Raw genomic sequence first — 19,642 nt, 5'->3', positions numbered from 1 at the left:
TTTAATACTTCACTGGCAAAAAGACTTAAAATAGTTCCTTTATTTCTGTCCTAGACAATATAAAATTCAATATAAAATGCAAAATTCAAACAATGTATTTTCATCATAATGAAAATATATTTCTTCAAATATTCTAAAGCAGGAAGTTTGAAACCAAAATATCATAAAACTGCTTTTCATTTAAATAGAAGTGACTGGGTGAGTACTATTTTGCATGTAATCCTATTACTGTGTATAGGCTATTAAAATAAAGCATCATATCTGTTTGTACAGTGGCACAACTTCAGGTTATAATCTAGTAGAGTTTTTTCTCCTCGTATTTTGATTCACATTCTAAAGTTCTCACATTTTCAGGGTTTACCTGTTTCGCTCACATTTATGATATTCCTTGTTGTGTTCTGATTAGGGTTTTTTTTTACAAGCTAGTCCATAACATGTGTGGGTCTCTTTTTCTCAACACGTAGGTCTTTATCACTTGCTTTGTTCCATCTTTCAAATAACTATTTTGTGAAAATCCTAGCCAATAAGACTTTTCCATAGTCTCTTGCTAACCTGATTAAATACTATACGTTTGGAATTCAAAAGAGATTGCAGGGCACTGCTCACACTGCTCTCTTCCTCCTCCTCCTCTTGGGTAATCATTCAGACAGCCCAAGCAGAAGGCTATGAAAGTAATTCAGATATCTCCAGCCATGGCACAGGTCCCGATTCTCCCCATATACAGATTATTGCTGCATGCAGGCTGGGAAACTCCATACATTTCCTCTCAATTCTTCCTCAGAGATGGATAGGAAAAGCCCCCCACGTTGGCAGGGGGTTGGCCCAAAAATTCACAGACCACCAAGAACCAAGAACATCTGGTGGAGGCCACAAGAAGCAAGGCTTATCCTCATGCTGAGGCCCTGTGCCTCCACAATGCTGATAGACCGCTGATTGGCCACTGTGACACCCCTAGACCATGAAAGTGGTGGGGAGAGGGATTTACGGTGTCTAGGAGGAGACCTATGCTAGTTAACGCTGACGTACCATTTGTCTTGTGCTGGTATTCACAAAAGGTTCTGCAGTGGTTACAGCAGACTATAAAACAGGAAGGGGAGTCCTCACCAGGCCAGCTGGAGGCAAGGAACTGATGCTTAGCAAAGCCAGGGTAGGGAGGGGAAGCTTCCTTCTGCTTTTAGCAGTCAGAAAGGAGCTGTGTCCTTCCCCTCCACTACCCTGACTCTATTTTATTTTCCCACTTGAGGTTTTTGGGAGGGATGTAGCCATCACTTCAACCCTGCATCCCTCCCTTCTTTCTGGATTCCCAGACCCAGGACCCTGAAGAGAAGCCACAGAGCAAGAACTCACTCCTTAGCCTAAAAAAAGAACAGGAGTACTTGTGGCACCTTAGAGATCCACAGATTCATGCTTCCCCGACTATAGAAGCAGAGGGGTGCATCTGGCTTCAGGTTTCTTTTTGCTGATCCCTTTAGAATGGACTCCAGGTCTTTCATGTGATTATGCCAGTAAGAAGCTTCCCAGGTTGCACTTTGATTCTGAACTTTATGGGCTAAATCTAGCCCTGATGTAATGGTGATTGAGTTACACTGGGGTGCAATTTGTCCTCAGTTTGTTTTAACTGACTGTAGCTATGTCTACACAGCAAAGAAAAACCTGCGGCTGGCCCGTGCCAGCTGACTCTGGCTTTTGGGGCTTGGGCTGCAGAGCTTCTTTCATTGCTGTATAAATGTCTTGGCTCAGGTTGGAGCCCAGCTCTGGGACCCTGTTATGTGGGAGGGTCCCAGAGCCCAGGCTCCAGCTCAAGTCCCGAAGTCTACATAGCAATGAAACGATTCCGCAGTCTGAACCCCACGAGCCCAAGTCAGCTGGCACAGGCCAGCCACAGGTGTCTAGTTCCTGTGTAGACCTAGCCATAGAGACAAGGTAGGTGAGGTAATATTTTTTATCGGACCAACTTCTGTTGGTGGAAGGTCCAAGCTTCTGAGCTACAGAGAGCTCTTCTTCGGGTCTGGGGAAGGAAATCAGAGTGTCTGAGCTAGGGACAGGTTGTTAAGCATATGCCATGGGGTAACACATGTGGTAGGCGGTCACTTTAAAGAAGTGGGCAATTGACGATTAGATTGGTGTGCATAAGGTGGTTGAAGTAGATAATTAGGAGTAGCAGGCAGTGTGGTGTGTTACAAACTGTTATAATGACCCATAAAATCAGTGTCCCTGTTGAGTCCATAGTTTTTGGTGTCTAGCAGAGTTATGAATTTAAGTTCCCAGGGTCACCTTTTGTAGTTGTTCTGCAGATGTCCTTTGAGGATGAGGACTGAGAGGTCAGATATAGAGTGATCACTTTGTGAAAAGTGTTCACCCACATTTGATAGGTTTTTTTTGTCATTTATCATTTTTCTGTGTGAGTTCATTCGAGAGTGAAGTGATTGTCTTGTTTCGCCAACATAGTTGTTATTGGAGTATTTAGTGCACTAGATGAGGTACACCATATGTTGTGATAGGCATGTGTATGACCCATGAATCTTGAAAGGTGTGTTGTGGGGTTATTGATCATTGTAGCAGTGGAGATATGTCTGCAGGTTCTGCATCTGTTGTTCTGGCAGGGTCTGGTGCCGCTTTGAGTTGGTGTGTCTTGGTCTGTAGAAAGCTCGCTTTTGATAATGAGCTTGGTGACATTGGAGGGTTTGTTTGAAGGCCAGAAGAGGGGGTTCAGGAAAGATTTCTTTCAGCATGTGATCCTCATCGAATGTGGGTTTTAATGGTTTGATGATACCTCATATGGGTTCCAGTGTGGGGTAGTAAGTGACAGCTAGGAGTGTGTTGTCAGTGGGGTTTTTTCCCCCTCCTGTATTGAAGCAGGTGGCCCTTTCCATGAGATCATGAAAACAGGTGCATCTTTAGCATTTTGCAATAAGTTCCGGGCAAATTTCCCATGAGAAGTTCAGACCCTTTGTTGTTTAAAAATGGAAATTTCTCTATGGAGAGTTCTCTGCCAATGCCCACAATGAGTTAAGAGCTCTGGGTTGGGTGTAACTTTACCCACTGACACACATTGTGCTTTCTCCTTGTTACACTTTTGAAATTTGACATTTTATAGCTATTAGTCATTTCTTTAGGGATTAGCTACTACATATTATTTCTACCATTGAAATCTACCTCAGAAATGCCCAATTATGAAAGAGTTGACACTCTTAATGTAGCACAGCGCCTTAGAGACATCTTGATCTGATTATGTATTACACAGACACTCTCCTGGCCTAGGATTCAGTAGGATGCCATATACAATAGGATGACACGACTGTTTTATTTGAAATTTTAAAATGATCATCAAGTTGAAAGTAGGCTGTTTAAAAAGAGATGGATTCCATTCCCTATTATGATATATATGGTACAATTATTTCTGCTCCTTCCTTCCCTCTTTCCCCATAACATCAGAAATTATTTTACATTGTTGAGCTACATGGACTTTGTGGGTTTTTCTGTAGCCTGGAAGAAAACCATGTGACTGGCAATCCAGGTAGCCTTAACTTGCTGTCTGAACTGAAGCAGTCAGAAAGAGTTAACTCAATGTCCCAAATGTTGTAAAACAAATGCTCTCTCAAGTACCACATGCTAGCTGTAAACTTGTGATTTTCTGCCAAGCAACAGAAGGTACCTAGCTTGGCTCCATGTAGACCGTAGGCTTGACTCTGACTTTATATACACCAGTGTCTATTGGGAGCAAGTGCACGGCAGTCAGTCGAGTTCCACCAGGGTAATCTCAGTGTCAGTGAGACCAGAATTACGGCCTGCCCCTTTAATACAGTTTGGAAACTTGGATTTCTTTTGCAACTATTGTAAACACACATACACACACTGTTTGTTGTTTTTAATGTCCCCCCAGTTTGTTTCAGGACATCCCATTGAGATGACTACAATGACAATCCATGTGAAAAAGAACAGCAATGAGGAATAGAGAAAGTCAGGGGAGTTACCAAACCATAGTGTCTCTATGTGATTGGTTATTTAGTTGTGCTGTTTTGTTTAAAATACCTTTATTTCAGTACAAAGTCTTTTTTCTTTTTCTTTTTAAATTCCTCGTCATTTCTAGATCTTTCCGTTCTTTTCAAAGAAGAGTTATGAAGCAGGGATTTAGGCGTTGCTTAGATTTGGCAGATATTCATATGTGATAAGCTTAGGATAAACACGTTCTTCTCTATTTTTTTAAATCTCTTTTTAAGTGCTGTCCATATGACTACACTCTCAATGAAAGCCCTATTACAGATACAAAGCAGTCTTAATTACTGCAGATGAATTACTTATAATGAACAAAGCAGGCTCCAATAATGTACGAGTTGTTCTAGGAGAATCTGAAAAAAAGCAGGTCATGCTTTAACATCACTGATATAATATCTAGGTTAAGAATTGATGAGGCTTCATAATATCATCAGATCAGATAAGAAGCAGGGCCTTGAAAAGTTCAGACACAGATCTGATTCTCAAAGACTAAAAAATGTACCAGTTTTGTCTTAAAAGTGCACTTGTTAAATAGCTTTATAATGCCCTACCTGCTGCCTGCAAGGCTTTATTCCAGTGATGGCTTGTCCTTTAGCTAAATTAGAACTAGAAACAAACAGAAGCTTTAAGAGTTCAAGATGTACTATACCAGAGACAGATTTATCTTTCTGGTCATAAAGACAGCTCTCTCACATCACATCAGCAGAGCAGTTGAAATCAAAAATAACAGGAGAGTACAGACCTACATAAAAGAGTAGGACTGAATCATCTACTCCACAGAGAATATGCATTCCATTTCACCAAAGAAAATATTTCAGCATTAGCATTGTTCAGAAGCTGCAAATTAATTAGTAGTTGTAGGCAGCGATTATGCTTTCCATTTTCTCTTGATATTCTCATAAAAATGTGCAAAAAGTCTACTTTATTTATTCTATTGTGAGAAAAATCTGACATTCCAAATAAGTAATTGTAAAGCTACTAGGGAGTCAGAATAAAAAGAAATCAGAAAAGTCTTTACCTCATGGTATAGAGTAGAGTGCCATCATCTTCAAGGCGTAGAAGTTTGTTCGGTGTTGTCATGTTGTGAGCTATAGATTTTTTACCATTATGGAAGAAAGTGTCTGGGGTCCAGATCTTGCTGGCAAGCAGATTGTTAAGAGGGAGGCGTTGCATCGGTCCTTTGAATCGAAGTCTTTCATCTTTCCAGCTTTGTCGGAAAAAAACATCAATCGTGTATTCCTGACATAAAGAACCAGTCGTTAATAATGTGTCTCAAAAGAAATAATCATTTTTACAGTTATTTTAACAACAGAAATAATACTGATTTAGGATTCATATGCTATAACCTACCATTTCTGTGTCTGACACTGGACCAAAACTGGTAACGTAGATGTCTGTTTTCACCTGAGTTATTCTCTCTATAACAAAGAGACACAGACCCTGAATCAGTAATTGCTATAACAAACAAATATACACTCTGGATGTATTTCTTTTTCTAGTAATAACCACATTTGCTATTTTAGGCCAGGATTTTCTAAGAAACCAAAAAAATTTAAATTCAGTGGGATTTGGGTGTCTAACTCTTTGGCTCCTTTGACAATCCCAGCCTTAATGGTTTTTTAAGCATGGGATTTTCAGAAGATTTTAAGTGAGCTAGGAGCCCAAGTCCGATTTTTTTTTCCATTGGTGTCATAGTGGTGAGAGTAGGCTTAGAAAGTCTTCTAAAATACAAAATACATGAACATTAATAAATATTAATTGACTGTAACTCTGCCCTACAGACATGTATGAAAGGCCCAATTCCTGAAAGGCATTGCTATACCCCTTTGGAAATCAATTACACCAATGCAAAATCAGAACAGTAGCATTGTACATACACATCATACTTACATCACACTGATGTAACTGACTAAACCAGAAACAGGGCAATAGTGAATCAGGCCCTAAATGCTTATCCGAATGAGTGTAAAATCTATATAGACAACCCACTGCACAAACAAGGGAGGAGACAGTTGAAACATTAAGCAGTGTGTAAGAATGGTGAAATACACGATGCGGTCTGTTGGTTCCATGAGTTTCATTTGGATTTATCTTTTTTAACTTGTTTTGTGGTTATGACGTTCAGCCATGGGATTATTAATACTTCTCTGCAGAGAGGATTATGGTTCAAAGACATTCTGGAAATATTGCTTTTTAAGAAGGGACTTGGACAGATGGTGGGCCAAGTCCAGGAGAAAGGGTTCCAGGAATAGGAGCTGTGTGGATGAATGCCTGAGAGAGCAAGAGAAAAGCAGCTAGTAGATCACCTTGATCAGTGTGAGGGGGAGCAAAAGGATAGAAGAGCAGAGAAGTGAGTGGAAGCCAGGCTGTAAAAGGTCTTGGAAAGTAGAACAGGGAGATTAAACCTGTGCAGAAGGTGAGGAGAAGCCAGAGAAGAAATGTATAGAGGGCCTGGACAAGGTCAGAGTAGCAGGGATGATGGATGTAATTTTAAATACTCACATTTTAAAATAGCAGATAAAGGTGCTACACAGCAGGTATACAAATACAGTTTCATCACATCTAGCTGATCATAGAAAAGGGTATTTTTTTATTTTTACCTTTTCTAGAGATTTTTGTCATTCACACTATAAAATATGTTTGATTTATTCTGCACAACTTGTACATGTTATTTCCCAATTGTGGAACTTAAAATATTTGGAAAGGTGAAGTCAGGCATCACATTGCAAGGAAAGATTATCAAAAGGAAAAACAAAAACCTATTCAACTACAGAAACCCTTAATGGTGATTAGAAGAATATGTGTCATGGGCCAGCCTGATCCAAACCCGATTTGAATCCAATAAGAGTGACTGGAAAGACTTCAATGGGCTTTAGAGAGGGCCCTCTCTTCAGGGAAACTGGATTGTCTTAGGCCGCACACAGCTAACTAAATCCTTTTTTTTTTTTAGGGACTAGGGTATCAGATAAGATCCACAGTGTTACTGGTGCAGGGGTTTTCACATTTTACTAGAAGTAATGTAATGGTCTCACAGTGGAGCTGCCCATGCAGCCCTTATTCAGGTAAGACTCTCATTGACTTGAAAGAGAGAGTTGCCTGAGTGAGGATCGGGCCCATTATGTCAGGATTGGGCCCCGACTGACGATTTCTAAATACCGATACAATCTGCCATGAAGTGCCTTATTGCTGCAAAATATAATTCTTTCAACAGGGTTATTTTAAATTTGTATTAATCTATTGTGTAAGGAGGCTGTGCTGTTTGATAGAGATAATTTTGTACAGTACACATAGTATATATTCACTTGACATATTTTTTCAATGAGGTCTACCAGAGACAAATAACCATTTTACCACACTGGAAATGTTATCAGTGTGGCAGACCACTCCAAGCAGCATTGGATTCTGCTAATCTATATTAAGGTGAAACACCTCTGTGGTTTGCTTTATTGTAACATATAACAATACACGTAAAGTATACCATACCGCTTTAAGAGCCAAATGCAAATAACTGAGTAAGGCTGCCCTCATTCAAAGCACAGTTTAAAGCACAGTCTTTGTGGCTTGCTTCAGCTAAGGCCTACGCAAAGTTATGAAGTCCCAAGAGCTCATTTCAGCCATGTTCCAGAGGAAAAGGACCCCCTGTTTCTCCTCCCAAATATAGCCTTCTAGAAATTGACTGACCCATCCATCCATCCCTCTTCGGCTGACAGCACATCCCTCTTATATTGTCTGTTAAGTGGGGATTAATTAATTGCCCACAGTTGGCTCAGTCTGCGATGCTATGAATCCCTACAGTCAAGTCAAGCAGCACGGGTCCTTCTAGCAAGAAGGAGAGTCCTCTCGCCAACTTCTGGATGGTATCTTATTCCCCATCACAATCAGCCATTTGTTTACAAAGGCTTTGTTCTATTTCCATTTGGTTAGGTAGACAGAGCATGTACATTTAACAGGTTTGTTCCACTGACATATATTCATTTTACGTAGGCTTCACTGTAGTAATTACACAAGAGTGACACTAACTGATGCAATAGCAATAGAAATTCTACTGTACCTCCCAGTCCTGGGCGCAATCTATTATCATAGCCATCCAGTAGGCCATCCAAGATCCTGGTGAATATGGTAATATTATCGTTGGTGTCATCTTTCCCTGAAGCTGTTGGCATTAGTAAGAAGCTGTTTTAAATAAATAAATAAATAAATAAATAAATAAACAAATAAAGGGAACAGATTAAAAGCTGTGCCAGTCTCAGAGGGATCCATGGGGATTGGAGACCAAACCCCTCTTCCCTCTGATTTTCCACCCTCTCCTGTAGTCTGAAGTATTCAGATGAAATTCTGCAATGTGAACTGTGTGGTTTTTCTCTATTCCTCCTGCCCCTCCTCTGCTTCTGCTTTTTGCTTTGCTGCTGGTAGTGACATATCTTGCTGTATGAGAAATCTCAGAAAATCAAAGATGAACAAGTGGCTGCTATTAAGTCATAGAATCATAGGGTTGGAAGGGACCTCAGGAGATCATCTAGTGTAACCCCCTGCTCAAAACAGGACCAATCCCCAGACAGATTTTTACCCCAGTTCCCTAAATAGCCCCCTTAAGGATTGAACTCACAATCCTGGGTTTGGTAGGCCAATGCTCAAACCTCTGAGCTATTTCCCCCATGGCAAAACTCCCATTTACTTCAATGGAGCCAGGATTTCACCCCAAATCTCCTTGGTTTCTCAAAAGCACAGCACAGAATAAACAATTCTTCTACTCTCCTCCTTGTTTTCATCAGTCGGTCTTCCCTTGCATTGAGCAAACAACAGTTATACATTGTGGACCTGATTCCACAGCCATTAGGTCGAATCATGCATTCCTTGTTCACTATAAAGTCTCATAGACTTCAGTAGACATGTCTAAATACTTCAGGCATGGTGGCCCTTTAAACAAGCAAAACACCCTCTCCCCCTCCCCCATTTCTTTAACTGTCTGCTCAAGTACTGCGGGATCAGGCCCCGGGTGCTCTATGTCAGTTTACAGACAAAGCACACCTAACCCTGTGTCCAGGGCATAAAGAAGGAAGCTATGTTAACTTCTTTTCAGGATTTTTAGAATGAAGAATATGTTACTAAAGACAATGAAAATATGGGGTCACAAGAAGAAATGGCTGGAATATTTTCACTGAAACACCTTTTTGTTTTGGTAAACAAAATATTGTTCACCAAAATGTTTTGCCTAAAAATTTTTCATTTCTTCTCAAATGTTTGTGTTTTTTTAATAAAAAAACCAGAACTCAAATATTTTTCAGTAAGAATTTTTACCCAAGACTGTTTTTGAAAATGGAAAAGACATTTTATTTTTATAGGCCTGAGTTGGGTAAAAAGGGCTCTGCCAGAGGATTCCCCAGTGTAGGCACTTGACGAACCTTCTTACAAGCCATGATATAGGGGAGCATTCAGGATGGGAGGGCAGCTGGGGACCGGGGGGGGGGGGGCGCAGTTCAGTGTGGGGACCATAGCAGGTAGTGCTATGGAGATTCCCAGAAATGCTAGAGCCCAGAGGGCAGCCCTGGGAGGCTGCTGTAACTTGGGCCCTGAGGGCTAAGTTACGCTAGAGGCCTCTGCAGCCCCTTATCAGGAAAGCCTTGAAGCCCCCTTTACACCCTTCCCCCTGGGTTCTTAGAGGCACCGCACTGAATCTCATCCCTTGCCCAAGCCACAAGACCATCCAACCACTCTATGCTCTCCAGGTTAATTTAACTCCCAGTTCTGTCTCTTATGACCACATCTGCTCCATTGGCCAGTAACTCACTGAGGTGGATAGTGCACTGCAAATGATTAACTAAGATAATACGGCAGCTGCACCTTCAGTTTAGTTGAAAACAACATCCTAGTGAATGGAGGTAGGTAACAGAAGTGACAGAGGTACTAACTATTCAGCTGCCATTGCAGACGCAGAAGGAAAATCCCAGAAGCCCGTTTAAAACATTTAATCAGTTTCTTTTTCCCAACTGCAGCAAAAGGACATATTCAATTATTTCTCCTGATAGATGGAAAGATGAAATTTCCCTTTTTAAAAAGGAGATCCTAAGACCATTAAGGTTCATTATTTTCTAACTCACTTTTATCCCCAGCCCTTACCCTGGTCTCTGGTGAAGGAATTAAATTACACATTAAACAGTTTAATATATTATCAGAATTGTTAGATTTTAAAGCTATCTCAAAAAAGGGAAGGCTAGTTCAGAAAAGTAAGACTTCTTTTGGTACCTGGCCAACTGAATTTCTTCAGGAGAGTGCCCATAAACACCCCTCTATTTATTACACAAACTATTAATTTGTCTCTGTGGTCTGGTGTAATTCCAATCCTACTGGAAACGCCATTCTTAAAAAAGAAAGCAAGAAAGAAAAGCAGCTTTGGAATCTAAAATATTTTTCAGTGTCTAATTTACCCTTTCTTGTGAAAGTGCGTGAAAAGATTGTTGTCAAGTAACTACCAGTATATCATCACCTTATCACAAACAATCTGTCAGTGTTAACTGTCAGGCTTTGGACCAAATTGCAACAGAGACAGTGATGCTTAAAACTGTGAATGATTTACCTTTCAATGTGGATGACTGAGCATCTTTATAAAGTTTTGCATTGCTGGACATTTCTGCTGCTTTTGATGGCCTCAATTATGCTGAACTGATTGCAATATTAAATTGGTTTGACAAGAAGTATACTTGCTTGGTTTTGCTCATGTTTATTTGATCTTAAGCAGTTTGTCTCTTTTGCTTTTATCGGTAATTCTTTTACAGTCTCTTTCCTGGGTCCACTGTCATTCCAAAACCAAAATTCTTTCTTTACCAACAATTAAAGTTGCTCAGTGACAATAACATGCTTAGCTATTACATCATTTATAAAACTCAAGCACTTAAAAGTATGGAAATGAAGGCTGAAGCAGTTTTCACAGTACCCATAAAAACATTCTCACCAAATATAAAAAAAAAATGTATATTTCATTGTAAAATTACAACCTTAACTCTGATCCAAAGTAAATGATTTTTTCATTAGCAATCTCAAAATATAAACTGCACGCGAGACCCTTTTGCAAAATATAAAACTGTTTGCATGTCTATGTTTGCAGTGTTGTTGTAGCTGTGTTGGTCCCAGGGTATCACAGAGAAGGGGGGGGGGTAATCTTTTATTTCTCTTTCACCAACAGAAGATGGCCCAATAAAAGATATAACCTCACCCACCTTGTCTCTCTACATGTATATGTGGCAGATATTGCAACCCCATGTAGTATCTTTGGGGAGCATTGTATTAAATTTAGGAATGGTTTATGTATGAATGTCCCCTACTCTATAGAGATGGGGGTAGGGGTCACCACAGCTCCACCATGAACTAACAACAGTGGGGTTTGGTTAAGGCAAGTCGCTGAGACCCTAAACAGCTCCAGTGAGGTACCACCACTATGAGATGGCTTGCATACACTGGTTCCAACTGCGTTTTCCAGAGACCAAGAGACAAAGAAAGAACTTGGGATAGATAAAGGCTGAGTTTAAACAGATTCAGGATCTTCCATTTGCTTCAGCAAATGGACAGGACCTTTGGTCCTAAGGGGACCTCAGCCCTTGCTGAAGGGGTAGAAGGGATGCTGGCCTATCAGACTCCCCATGCGGAAGATGGGTAGTTTTCTGGTATGTTAGTAAGTATGTGGGAACTTTTTTAGATATTTTCTCTGTGATGCTTTTATCCAAAGAATAAATGTACTTTGCAGAGAAAGAATTGTGTGGTAATGTATAACTGCTGGCACACACTGGTCATATTCTCATAGAGCAAGCTAAGCAGAGGCATTGGCTTGCTGGGGATACCACAGTACAGTATATGCCAGGGGAATGTGTAGCCTTAAAACCTCTGATTAGGAGGGAAAGAAACGTGGGTCTCCCCACCAAAGAGAGGTAATGACTGGGAGCCTGAAACCTTAAATGGGTGCCCTTAAAGGACTACAGAGGAGGAATACAGGTGCAGCTAACTCTGAAACTGTGACAGTATACCTCAGTGACAAATGTTGATCAGTATCAAATGTGTATTACTACAGTCTTCCTGTCATTCAGTATTCCATGCCTCCTTTGGATGAAGTGATCCCAAAAACATGGATTAGATTGCGGCTGCACAGAAGAAGCACAAATTTTTAAGAAGATGATATAAGCTTAGTCCCTTTCACCAAAAGACTTTTGCCAAGTCCCCAATTCCTATTGCATTCATTCCACAGCTCAACATTTTTACTGGTAGTTCTACGGACACGCAAGCATTGCACTTTTTTTTTTCAGATGGTCTTTCAAGGTTAAGGATGTAAAAAGGGAAGTTAGGAATAGGCTGTGAGTGGACAAAGGTGGAAAATAGGGTCATTTTCCCCAATGGATTAGCATTCCTTGTGAATGAATAGGCATCCATGTACCATGCTATTATATATAGGGTTACCAGATAGCAACTGTGAAAAAATGGGACGGGGTGGGGGGTAATAGGTGCCTATATAAGAAAAAGTCCCAAAAAACAGGACTGTCCCTTTAAAAATGGGAGGAATGGTCATGCTAATTATATAGAGACAAACTGAAGGAATTACGAAAAGAGAAACAAAAACAATGAAATGCCTGATTCAGAGGAAGAATTAAAAGAGCTATGTATGTATTTGCTCCAAAGACCATGGAAGCCCATGGGAGTCTCTTCAATGGGCTTTGGATCAGGCCCTATGAGAACATGAGGGAGAACTGACAACTATCTATAAGTGCTAGAAGCATGATGACCCCAGGGAGATTTTGAAATTCAAAAAAAGAAATTTTGTTTAAAGTTGTAGAGCATAACCAGGAATAATGTGAAGGGGAGGTAAAATGAGACTGAATTTCATGAAAATCAACTGAATGATGAGAGCTACTAGATTGTGGAGTAGTATCTCATGGAGAACAAAGAAGACCCCTTTGATTAAGATATGTAAAAGTAGACTGGATAAAACACCCAGAAAATATATAGTAGAGAAAAAATCCTTGCATTGGTAGGGGGCTAGGAGTTAGTAGGGCTCATATTTTTCTCACTTACTCTGATTAAAACTGTTAGTTGATGGTTAATAACACCAACTTATTTCCTCTCAGCTGTATTTCAGAAAACCAAAGATATCTCCTTTGCTCAATTGGAGGGGCATTCTGATTGAATTGAGGCCTTATGTGTGAAGGGCATAATGCAGTGATGAAGTCAGCCTTCTACTACTTGAGAGATTTCCAAATTCTTTCCTTTTCTCTTCTGAGGTAGAGACTGTGCCTCTCTGCCTCTAGGATAAATCACTATCAAGTTTTAGGGCTGGAGATAGCTGGTGGAGAATTACCCCCTTTGTGTAGGGAAACTCCCTTCACTGGTGGGAAGCTGGCAGCAGCAGCTCTGCTACAGCCTCTGCTAATCACCCCTTCCTAATCCCAGAGCAAGGGAAGAGAAGGGGTGTATCAGGAGGAGTATGATTAGGAGGGGGCATCATACTATGACTTATCCTCTACTGATACAAGGTTAGAGTAGGCCCCCTGCTGGTTCTAACTTTTACCCTGGCTGAAGATCAGGGAGCTGCAATGCATCCATCACTCTCTACTGCCTGAATTTATTGGAAAAGCAGGGCCTTAATTACTGGCATTCCAAATTGTTTGATTAATAGTAGAACTGGTTGAAAAATGCAGAAAAAATGTTGACTTTTTGATTAAAATGTTTGACCAGCTCCAATTAACAGTTTTCTAAACGCAGAAAGAGTCAACAGCAAGCTGGGCGGATTGCAGATAGGATCACCTCACTTCTCATCTTGCACCAACAGTACTGGTTCCCAGTCAGATTTCTCATTAGCTAAAAGATATTTTTGGTCACTCATAAAGTGAGCCTTTTCCAAATAACAGCTAAATTAATCTTTTAAGGGCGGGATACTGCAAGATGCTCAGCTGCACCCAAGAAGCAACAGATACCTCACAAGATAAGACATTGAATAACTGACTCCTCATTCTATGGGATGCCAGCTATGGTCAACTGACACAGTTCATCTTATGCTTCACTCCTGAAATGTGCTGCTCTGGAGAATCTTTCCGCTGTCCTCGACCCCCAGTGACATCAGAAACATGCCCACCTTTTGTTTGTTCTGTGACAAACTGATACTGTATTTCTTGCACACTCAAAACACTTATTGAGTTCAGTGGAAGTTTTGGGTGCACAAGGAATGAAAAAATCAGACCCTTTGTCTAATCTGTATCTGTTTGCTTTTACTGTAATAGATTTTTTACTATTCATTAACATCATAGTACTGATTAATTTTTAATTTCAGCAAAATTGTAAAGCATCTTAAGATACCTCAGTACAGTAAGGTATTATAAAACTTATGGTCTAATTCTAGCAAGCTTGAAGTCTGCTTGACTCACATTAGACTACAACTCTACCTCGATATAACGCTGTCCTCAGGAGCCAAAAAATCTTACTGTGTTATAGGTGAAACCGCTTTGAACTTGCTTTGATCCGCTGGAGTGTGCAGCCCTGCCTCCCCAGAGCACTGCTTTACCGCGTTATATCAGAATTCGTGTTATATCGGTTCGCGTTATATTGGGGTAGAGGTGTATTTATGCAGAACAAGGCTCATAAATCGCTGTTATATGAACAATGCTAGGTTGGAGGTTTTTGTATTCTGGTCTTCTTTGATCTATACCTCTGAATTTTAATTTTGTGACTTTTTTTAATAACACCATGTAACTATGTTTACAGTTCTACACCTCGCTTTTCCCCCATGGCTTAATGTTGTATATAATTCTCAGCAGTCATTCCATATTTATGATAGCCCAGAATTACAGCTGAGATTTTGCTTTTGCTGAGATTTTAAAAACCATCTGGGGGATTTAGATACATAATTCCCATTTATTTCATTGGGTATTACGTGTCTTAGTCTCCTAGGAAGATTTGAAAATCACAGCCTTCATCTACAACTTCTTTTTGTATTTTGGTTTTTAATCTTTGTCCATTATACCAAAATGACAGCCACTTTTCCTTAATGTATTACAATTAAACACACTAAAATGTAGCACTGCATAACAAACCTAAATGATCCTAAATCATTACAGTACAGTCTATTGGCAATAATAAGTGTTAACTGTGGCAATCACTGTTTCTATACCAGCCTAATATTTTATCTGAATATAGTACCTTTTTATCCTGAAGCATCCCAAAGCACCTAAACTATACACTGACATTGCAGCTGCTTGTAAGGCAGAACTACTTAGATACATGGCACCACCTTTTGCTGCATGAGCGGAGTGACAATTTGACCTTACGGCAGCACTTGAATTCTGTAGGGCTAACAGTGGAGTGGATTAGAGCTATTTACCTCTACAAGCCTAGGGTAAATTATTGGATCACAAAAGGAAAAAATGGTATTGTAGAGTCGCATTTTAGTACTTAATAGCTATTTGATTAACTCGTGGAATCAGATGTCCCAATTTGGCAGGACTGTCTCTCTCTGTTTATATGGTACAGGCCTTACAACTCAAGTGAGTAGCAGGTCAGTGAAGTGCACTGGCAAAACTTTGCGATGAATCCTGCCTGAGGCTTATTTCTATCCATTATTTTTTTCCTGTTTTTAGCCACTGCACTTAGACCCTGTCTTCAAAGAGCAACAAATCCACACTTCTTTGTTAAAGGGAATACCATACAGAAGTTAAAGGACTGAATATTATCCAAGAAAACATGGCTAACGCTAACTTATTGCATGCTTTCCTGCTTACTGTACCAGTGAAGTGAAAGGGCCGAGACCTCAAGGTTGCAATCCTAGAATGTTTCTCAAAATGGTAAAATTTTAACAAATTACCACCATGTTTGTAGAGCCAAACTATCACTGTCTAATTTCTTTCCATTTCTATAATAAACTAAGGTACATATTCACAAAAGGACGTAGTCACCTAACTATCACTTTAGGCACTTAAATCCCACAACCAGGCCCCTCTGAGATTCACAAACACTCTGCTCAGCTATCTCTGAACCCCAAAGGTGCCTCGCTCACTCAGCACCAAAATTTTTGCAGTACAAGTTCCCTTGGCACCAATGTTTCTGCTGCTGAGCACGTGCACTGTACCCTTATGCTAGATATCCAGACACCTAAGGCTCAGATCAATGCAGAAACCAGGGGAAGCTAGGCATTGCTTGCTTTCAGGGCCTGATCCAGTTAGCATGTTCAGACCTTGCCTACTGGCAGGGCCGGCTCCAGCTTTTTTGCCACCCCAAGCAGTGAAGGGAAAAAAAAAAAAAAAAGATAAAGCCGCGATCGGAGGCAATTCCGCGGCGAGTCCTTTGCTCCAAGAGGGACTCGCCGCCGAATTGCCGCCAAAGACCTGGATGTGCCGCTCCTTTCCATTGGCCGCCTGAAGCACCTGCTTCCTTCGCTGGTGCCGGCCCTGCCTACTGGATCAGGCCCTATAGAGAAGCTTACACAGAATGCTGGGGATAAAGGGGGAGAAGAAGTTTACACAACCTCCCCAGGGGGAACCTCCCTCCTAACTTTTAGCCCAGTGGGTAGAACACTCACTTGGAATATGGGTGACCCACAGTTCTCTCCCCTCTGCCTGAGAGGGAGCAGGGATTTGAACAGGGAGTCTGTCATTTCTTAGGTGAGTGCTCTCACCCATGAGTTATGGTACATTCCGATGTGAAGTTCCCTCAGTTGGAGCAGGGGGAGTGGATCCTGGGTCTCCCAGTTCTCAGCCGAGTGCTCTAAGCATCAGGCTCTCTCTCATACTCTGACCTCACACTCTGTTCCCCTGTGGATTAACTAATGAACAAATCATTGGGGCAAAGAGGATACAAGCATGAGGATGACTCTGTAGGCTGGTAGTTAGAGCACCCACCTGAGAGTGGGAGACTCCTGTTCAGATCTCTTCTCCCCATCAACTGGAGGCGGGACTTGAGCTGGGGTCTCCCACATCCTGTGTGAGTGCCATAACCATTGGACTAAAAGCTATGAGAGAGGTCGTTGTCCTTGTCCTCCTTCCCCCCTTTGGTAAAATACGAGGTAGTCATTCTCCTCCTGCCTAACACCAGGAGAGGGTTAGCAGCTGAGAATCCCAAGTAGAGGTAGGTGCCCACAGGCAGTCTGGATTTAGGCGTCTATCTCTGAGAGATGGGCAGTGGTTAGGACACACCCATCAACGTGGCATCTCCCACTGGCTAGCTTAGACGAGGAGCAACCTAGGGTGCTGGGTTTTGTGAATCGCTCAGTCTAAGACACCTCTCTCTCCCCATTCATTGCACAGGGAGTCCACACACCAAACTCAGGCCTAAGAGTTAGGCATGGTGGCTCTGAGCATCACTACACCTAGGTATTTTTGTGACTCTAGACCTAAGAGCCCGATTCTGCTCCCAGTAAGGTCCAATGGGAGTTTTGCCATAGGCTGCATGATAGCAGGAGCAGGTGTACCATAGATTAGTATTTTAATTTTTCAGCTGTTTGGCTTCCTTGTAGTATGCATTTTAGAACTGTCTGCTTTTTCTCAACTGATTGGTAACAGAGTTCTGAGTGTCTTAATAGGCTTATATTGGAGATGGGTCTGAGCCATCAAGTTCAGATCCAAAGGTTTGGGGGAGTTCACATCCAGGGTGTTAGCTTTGTGCATTGTAAAGAGTCACCAGTCACAAAATTTGGCTCCTGTGCTAGTTCCAAACTCTTCAAAAATTTAATCTTGTTGAGATGGGGAGTTTATTTGAATCTATTATGTATTTTTCCAAAGTGGGGAGCTGTTAACATATGTCCCAGGATGGGATTCAATTAGGAAAATTTATTTTTCAGCAAAATTGTATACATACATATCTTTTCCCAAAATATAGTCACTTTAGATTTCTATAAACTTTACTAAATGCTTTGTTTAAAATCACTTTCATAGACTGCTTCTGGTACATTAGTGAAAACAGCTAAGTTTGGGGTTTTTTGAGAGGTGAAATATAGCAGTGATATTTGCTATATTTAACATTCAGAAAACAATGATTCAGGTAGGCACCTAAAAAGGTTAATTAAATAGAATTGTTTGTAACATGTTCTGTAGAAATATTTTCTCAACTTTCAAACCTTTATTTTCATTTTGAGTAGGAGCAAGCTCATTTTTAAATAATTAATTTTAATAACTGGGAGCTCATGCTGAATTCTCTCTGTCCTAATACAACCTGCAATGGATGCTTCACCAACTATACCCTGTGTACAATGATCCAGAAGAAGAAAGGTGTCAGCAATTCTTGTTTCAGAACTCACTAGGGGCCTAACCCCTGCAACGTGTTGAGCACTCTGGCCCTGTTCAAGAAAAGCACTAAAGCATGTGCTTAACTTTAAGCATGTAAAGTTAAGCACTTTTTCCCATTGAAGTCATGTGACCTTCATCGATTTCAAGTTTAATATGTAATTTAGTGCTTTGCTACTGGGGTCAGCACATTCAGCACCTGGCAGGCTTGACCTCTGGGATTGTAATCCTGAATTTTTTGTATACACAAAACTCCCTTTGACTTCAGTATCCAGCACAGTCAGCAGCTGTGCAGGGGATATAGGACTGGTCCATAAACTGGTGAGGAACAGAACATTTCATTGGGAAAAAATAATTGCTCCCTTTCCCCCCTGACATTAGTAGTGGATCAAAAGCAAGTCTATTTTTCTTCCTGCCACACACTGGGAGGAAACAGAGCTTTAGATGTTCTTAAAGTCATATCTGTGAACATACTGTCTTCAGTTAAAAAAAGTCAAATACGTGACAACTTACCCAAAGTGACTGGCTAAATTTATGGAAATGCAGAGAAGGAAGAAGTTTTTGATCATGATAAAAGTAGGGAACATTCCATTGTCCATTCCAAATGAGTTTAATAATATAAGCAGTTGATTCGGGAAAGGTATTCCTTTCCCTCCTTTGTTCTTCAGCTGTAAGAGACAAAAATAAATATATAAATAAAAAACAGATACAGAGATGATAGGATATCAGCATTCAGACAACAAAAAAGTGTTTGTTTTAACTATTTACCTATATTGTCCTATAAGCATCTCATATTGTACATGATAAAAATGCATTTATTCAAGGCCCTCTTTATCTTGTACTAATAGCAAATTACAAAACAAAAGAAATTATTTTGTTGATTTGCTCATTAAGCAAATAATGTAGAATTATACAGATGTTTACTAGTTTCCAAATACTGATTTTAACCCTTACCTACTTTAAATAACAGCTATATGTTGAATAATCAAGTGCTGTTTGTGTGTGCTTTTCTTAGTTATGTTCTTTTCTTATTCCCAATTCAATTACAAATTTGTCTTTCCCAAATCTCCTGTTAGAAACCCTCTACTACTTGGAATTCAGGTGCTGATACATTGTGCATTAAAAGAAGACAAAAACATGATCTTTATTTTAAATGCACATAAACCTCATGCTAAGGAAATGATTTACAATAATATAATACCTGCCTGTGGGATTGATTGTCACTTTTTGGATGCCTGCCTCAATAATTAAGTAACCTAATAATTACAGTATTTGGGAGAGCTGTCTCTCACTGCTTAACTCTGCATCCTAATTAAAGTGTTACACGCACACACACACACACACACACACACACACACACACACACACACACACACACACACACACACACACACACACAC

At 40.5% G+C, this 19,642-nt stretch overlaps 1 protein-coding gene across 1 annotated transcript in view; it reads right to left on the bottom strand.

Annotated features, from left to right (window-relative positions):
- Positions 1 to 18,841, bottom strand: part of LOC112113111 (gamma-aminobutyric acid receptor subunit alpha-5-like) — an 86,840-nt gene extending 67,999 nt beyond the window's left edge. Inside the window, exons 1-4 of the mRNA XM_026650322.1 lie at positions 18,756 to 18,841; positions 8,048 to 8,169; positions 5,347 to 5,414; positions 5,015 to 5,235 (exon numbers count right to left, since the gene is read on the bottom strand). Coding sequence (XP_026506107.1) covers positions 5,015 to 5,235; positions 5,347 to 5,414; positions 8,048 to 8,169; positions 18,756 to 18,841 — 497 coding nt within the window. The remainder of the gene's footprint in view (positions 1 to 5,014; positions 5,236 to 5,346; positions 5,415 to 8,047; positions 8,170 to 18,755) is intronic.
- Between the last annotated feature and the right edge of the window lie 801 nt (positions 18,842 to 19,642).

The sequence above is a fragment of the Terrapene carolina genome, unplaced genomic scaffold (assembly GCF_002925995.2).
Source record: "Terrapene carolina triunguis isolate 2854851 unplaced genomic scaffold, T_m_triunguis-2.0 Scaffold25, whole genome shotgun sequence".
Classification (NCBI taxonomy): domain Eukaryota; kingdom Metazoa; phylum Chordata; order Testudines; family Emydidae; genus Terrapene; species Terrapene triunguis.
This window is presented reverse-complemented; position numbering and strand designations above follow the sequence as displayed.